Source organism: Scyliorhinus canicula, chromosome 9 (assembly GCF_902713615.1).
Source record: "Scyliorhinus canicula chromosome 9, sScyCan1.1, whole genome shotgun sequence".
In the NCBI taxonomy this organism is placed as follows: domain Eukaryota; kingdom Metazoa; phylum Chordata; class Chondrichthyes; order Carcharhiniformes; family Scyliorhinidae; genus Scyliorhinus; species Scyliorhinus canicula.
The window spans coordinates 66597827-66602674 of NC_052154.1; the positions used below are offsets into that span (position 1 = coordinate 66597827).

The 4848-nt window shown below is 45.7% G+C and overlaps 1 protein-coding gene across 1 annotated transcript; it reads right to left on the reverse strand.

Annotated features, from left to right (window-relative positions):
- Positions 1 to 247: 247 nt before the first annotated feature.
- On the reverse strand, positions 248 to 1155 carry LOC119970977 (ATP synthase subunit C lysine N-methyltransferase-like). Its single transcript, XM_038806086.1, is given in 2 exon segments — positions 248 to 732; positions 734 to 1155. Coding segments are annotated over 2 exon segments (597 nt in total). The 5' UTR covers positions 1064 to 1155; the 3' UTR covers positions 248 to 465.
- Positions 1156 to 4848: the final 3693 nt, after the last annotated feature.

Sequence of the window (4848 nt, forward strand, 5' to 3'; positions counted from 1 at the left end):
GCGAGCCCAGGATAGAGTGGGCGTGAAGAGGATGTTTCCATAAGTAGTAAAAACTAGAACCAGAGGACACCATCTCAGACAAAAGGGACGATCCTTTAAAACAGAGATGAGGAGGAATTTCTTCAGCTAGAGGGTGGTGAATCTATGGAACTCTTTTTTTTAAAAGGTTTAATTAGTAACATTTATTATATTGTATTGAATATCACATCTGGACAGTTAATTTAAAATTGCATTTCTGTTAACTGTATCTGATAAACTAGAAATATTTGTTCAGCTGCACAGAAGTTCAGAGTTTGCATTACTTGTCCTGTAAAAAGTGATTGGCTTAAAAACAATGCTGCAACTCCAAACTGATTAGGTCACCCCTATCACAGTTGTTCCACTATTTATTTCTCAAAGACAAACTTGTAGCCACTCTGCAGCTATTTGAAATGCTTTGTCCTTTCCATAGTTTCAATCAGCGACTTATTTCGCTGCGGTTTTAAATGACTTTGCATCATACAACCAGACGGTATCGATTCCCTTTCCAGATTCATGAACAGCAATCCAGCTGGGAAATGGAAAGCGGTAGGCTACAACTCTGGCATTGCCCTTCAGCTCACTCTCAAGTTTACTCTCCAAGGACTGCATCATCTGAGGAACTCCAAATATGACATTATTATATTCTGAGAAATTGACCTTCCACAAGTCAGAAATGTAAAATCTAGTATTGTGGTGCACTCCTTCTCGCCCATGCTCTGTACCTAGAGTACCAAACCAACCAAGGATTCAGCTCATAACCCACAGCTCGAAACCCTTGCTTTGCTGCTGCAATTACGATGCTGCCATCCCCGCTGCCGATATCCACCAGCGCTCCCCGCCGTCCCCTCAGCAGCTGCAGCGCCGTCTCCACCTGGGCCTCGCTGGCCGGGACGAAGGGGAGACAAACCCGCCTCAGCGCCGGGGCCACAAATGGTGCGGCTGCCATGCACAGAGCGAGCCCGGCTCCGCCGGCAGCGCCCAGGAGGAGCAGGCCCCAGCGCGGCCTGGAGCCTGGCCTGGTGCAGGGGCCCAGATCCGACATTGAGAGCAGCGGCCGGGCGGCAGCATTGGACCGAGAAGGTGTCACCGACAATTAGGTCCGGGCGGTCACAGCCGGCGGTAACTATGGGAACCGCCGCTCTCCGAATCTGTGGAACTCTTTGTTGCAGAAGGCTGTGGAGGCCAATTCACTGAGTGTTTTTAAGACGGACATAGATCAGGGGTTATGGGGAGAAGGCAGGAGAAAGGGGATGAGAAAATATCAGCCATGATTGAATGGCGGAGCAGACTCGATGGGCCAAGTGGCCTAATTCTGCTTCTATGTCTTATGGTCTTATACCATCCAAGTCATGGAAGGAGGAAGCTTCTTTTGTGGTGATACTATTGGCGTTACTTGGCAGAACCTAACCAGACACAGTTAGTAAGGTCGATGAGTTTTCTCATGCACACATTGTAAATGCCTCTGGGCTGCTGATTGAGCAAGTTTACCAATATTGGATACCATTTTTCTAGGTTTAGATTTGGCAACATACAATTTGATGCTAATAAAATTAGAATGAACGCGGGGACACTCCAACTTTAGCCTCAACTCGATCAAATTATGCACTGAATTTGCAAAATTGAATTTTCACTTGTGCATGCTTCATTCTTTTGTATTGTGATCTTAATAATTAAACACTCGCTTTGTGTTACCTCCCGTATTGGGACTATTTTCTGACTTACTGGAGCAGTTGCTGAGTGAACCTCAGCATTGGTGTTCCATAGATAGATGTTAGGAGGCATGTAAATAACAGGAGAGGAGAATAATGGGTCCGTAGTTATGGTAAGAAGCTAGTGATGCTAACATGATGCAACAGTGACATCAGTAGTCAGCATAAGAGACTATGAAAACAGATGGAATGGTCCATACTGAGAGAGGTGTACTTGCCTAGAAGCTTCGGATGTACCATAGTGTAAATAAAAAAAGTTTTTGAAGAATCTACCGGACTTGCATTTAATTCATTCATAGGGTAGTGGGAAAATGTCCCAATCCAGATCAGGCCACGAGTTACCTGAAGAGAGATCCGTATAGTGTTCAAAGTGAAAGCCATGGTAGTGGGGGTGGTGGCATCAATCTAACAATGACTTGGTGCCATCTAATGTGTTGGGTATGCTGGGTCTGCGAGGACTGTGTTTACCATAGCAGTGAGAGAGACAGGCTTCCAACACTTGGAGAAATGCAACTCTACAGTAGTCCCCCGTTATACCGCGCTCCGCAATACCGCGGTTCGCGATGTACGGCGGGGGGGCTTATGGACCCCAACTGTCAGCTTCCCTCTCCGGATCAAAGTGAGCCGGCCGCTGAAGTTGACACTGCCGGCTGATTGGAGGGAGATTCAGTGAGAGAGGAGCAGCTCTCCCAGCGTCCGGAAGTGGATAGTGCAGAGCTACAGCTGCCTCAACCCTGCACAGCAGACAGGTTCTTTAAACCGGTGGCGGTCAGAACATATTTTTGAAAGGCAATCCTTTCCTCCAGTTTGGTGAAACCCACCAGAGTTCCTGGTATGTTTCTGTGGGTTTCCCTCTGGAATTAACTCCTCATTCTGTGGCAATCAGGGAGCTTGTTTTAATTAGATCCACGATGGGGGTTTTAAATTTATTTAAAAATCTATGCATGCGCTTCCCATTGTGAGTCTACGGGGGTCTGACCTCTCCCCCCGCCCCCTGTAGACTCACAATGGGAAGCGCATGCATAGATTTTTAAATAAATTTAAAACCCCATCGTGGATATCCGCGGCTCGGATGCAACGCGGGTGGAAGTCTTGGGGGACTACTGTATTTTATTGAACTCTTAACTCATACATACTTTAACTGTGGGTTGACACTATGCTGAGTTGACTGGAGACCTGAGGCTAACCTGACCAGACTATCTTACTACCACATGGTGGATGTTTGAGTTGTTGCTCACAGGCTCTGGCTGTCTCAGAGGCTGCATCCCAAGAGAGCGGGAAAACTAGTGCCCTCTGCTTTACAGTGGCCGTGTCCTGTCTGGTGATTGGCTGCTGTGTTCTGTGTGTTCATTGGTCATCCTGTGTGTCAATCAATATCTGTCTGTGCACCATCATATACTTGTGTGTATATTATGACACTATCGACAGAATATCCACGGGGAGAAATTGGAAGAAGGCTTCTTTAAAAAAAGAGTCAGAAGTATACTTGGTGAGAGGTTGTGGTAGTCGGTATTAGGGGTATTATGGTACCCAGGTTGATGCTGTAAGACCATTGGTGTGGAAGGTACCTGAGACAGCAATATCATTGGTGAAGTCTGCCTGCTGGTTCCGCCCAGTAAGGCGGAGTATAAGAGCCTGTGTCTCCCTAGCAGCTGCATTCTGTACCTGTGCTGCTGGGGGAAACATCTAGTCCAATAAAGCCTTCAATTGTCATCCAATCTCGCTTCTAGAGTCATTGATCGAGCATCAGAGGCACACTGAGAATCAGCAGCGATCTCAGCCCCATTCGAGCAGTCACTGCCCATTCTGTAGCTGTTTGTAAACAGATCCACAGAGAGGTTGGGAGCTGTGGAGAAAGCAATACCTGAGGTATCAAGCAGCCCTGGGTCTGCATGCCAAAGAGCAGAAGCACTGGGTTAGTCTGTTCCTGTATTCTTTCCTGCATGCTGACAATGTCCTCTGTTAGGATCCCAGTCGAGAAACTTACCATTGCAATTTGTAAAACTGTGAGAATAGGTTACTGCTCCAGAGGAGTGATAACACTGACCAATAGGTATATTTTATGTTCGACCAAACTTTAATTTAAACACAGAATTAACCACACTAACAATAGAGAAATAGCTTTGCAGTTAACAGTCACAACAATTCTTAGGTGAAAGAAGAAACTGAAGCTTACTTCCTAAACCTACCACTATATTCCAATTAGGCAAACCAATATAGTTCAAATACTACTCATAGAACATAGAACATAGAACAGTACAGCACAGAACAGGCCCTTCGGCCCTCAATGTTGTGCCGAGCCATGATCACCCTACTCAAACCCACATATCCACCCTATACCCATAACCCAACCCCCCCTTAACCTTACATTTATTAGGACACTACGGGCAATTTAGCATGGCCAATCCACCTAACCCGCACATCTTTGGACTGTGGGAGGAAACCGGAGCACCCGGAGGAAACCCACGCACACAGGGGGAGGACGTGCAGACTCCACACAGACAGTGACCCAGCCGGGAATCGAACCTGGGACCCTGGAGCTGTGAAGCATTTATGCTAACCACCATGCTACCCTGCTGCCCCACTCAGGAATAAAGTTAACAGCAGGGTGTTTTTTACTTGCTTTTCTCTGGATCTTTGGGGAACCTTTAAGGATCAAAATTGAAACACCTCTGTTCAGATTAAAATCCTAGGAAGAATTCACTTTGCAGACAGTCCTGGTACCTTCCCTTAATTACATCATCTGCACCCAAAGCATTAGGCATTCTTTTGACTTCTCCCACAATATGTCCCATGACCTGTTTAGCCAGGACCAAGCACAATACCCCTCAGAAATTATCTACACCCAAGTTGTCCTTTAAATGTGAACAATATTTCATTAGCTAGCTAGCTATAAGCAAGTAAATGATTCTCAAATCTATTGGCAGAACACTTCACCTGCAAAATCAATGATCACCTCACTTTGATGACCCCTTACAGCTTTAGCAGTCATACTGACTGTATGCATCTTAACCCAGGTTTTAATAACATTATTGCAAAAAAATATATAAAATATGACAATTTCTTACATTCCTCACACCCTCCAGAGATAATAATAAGAATCTTTATTGTCACAAGT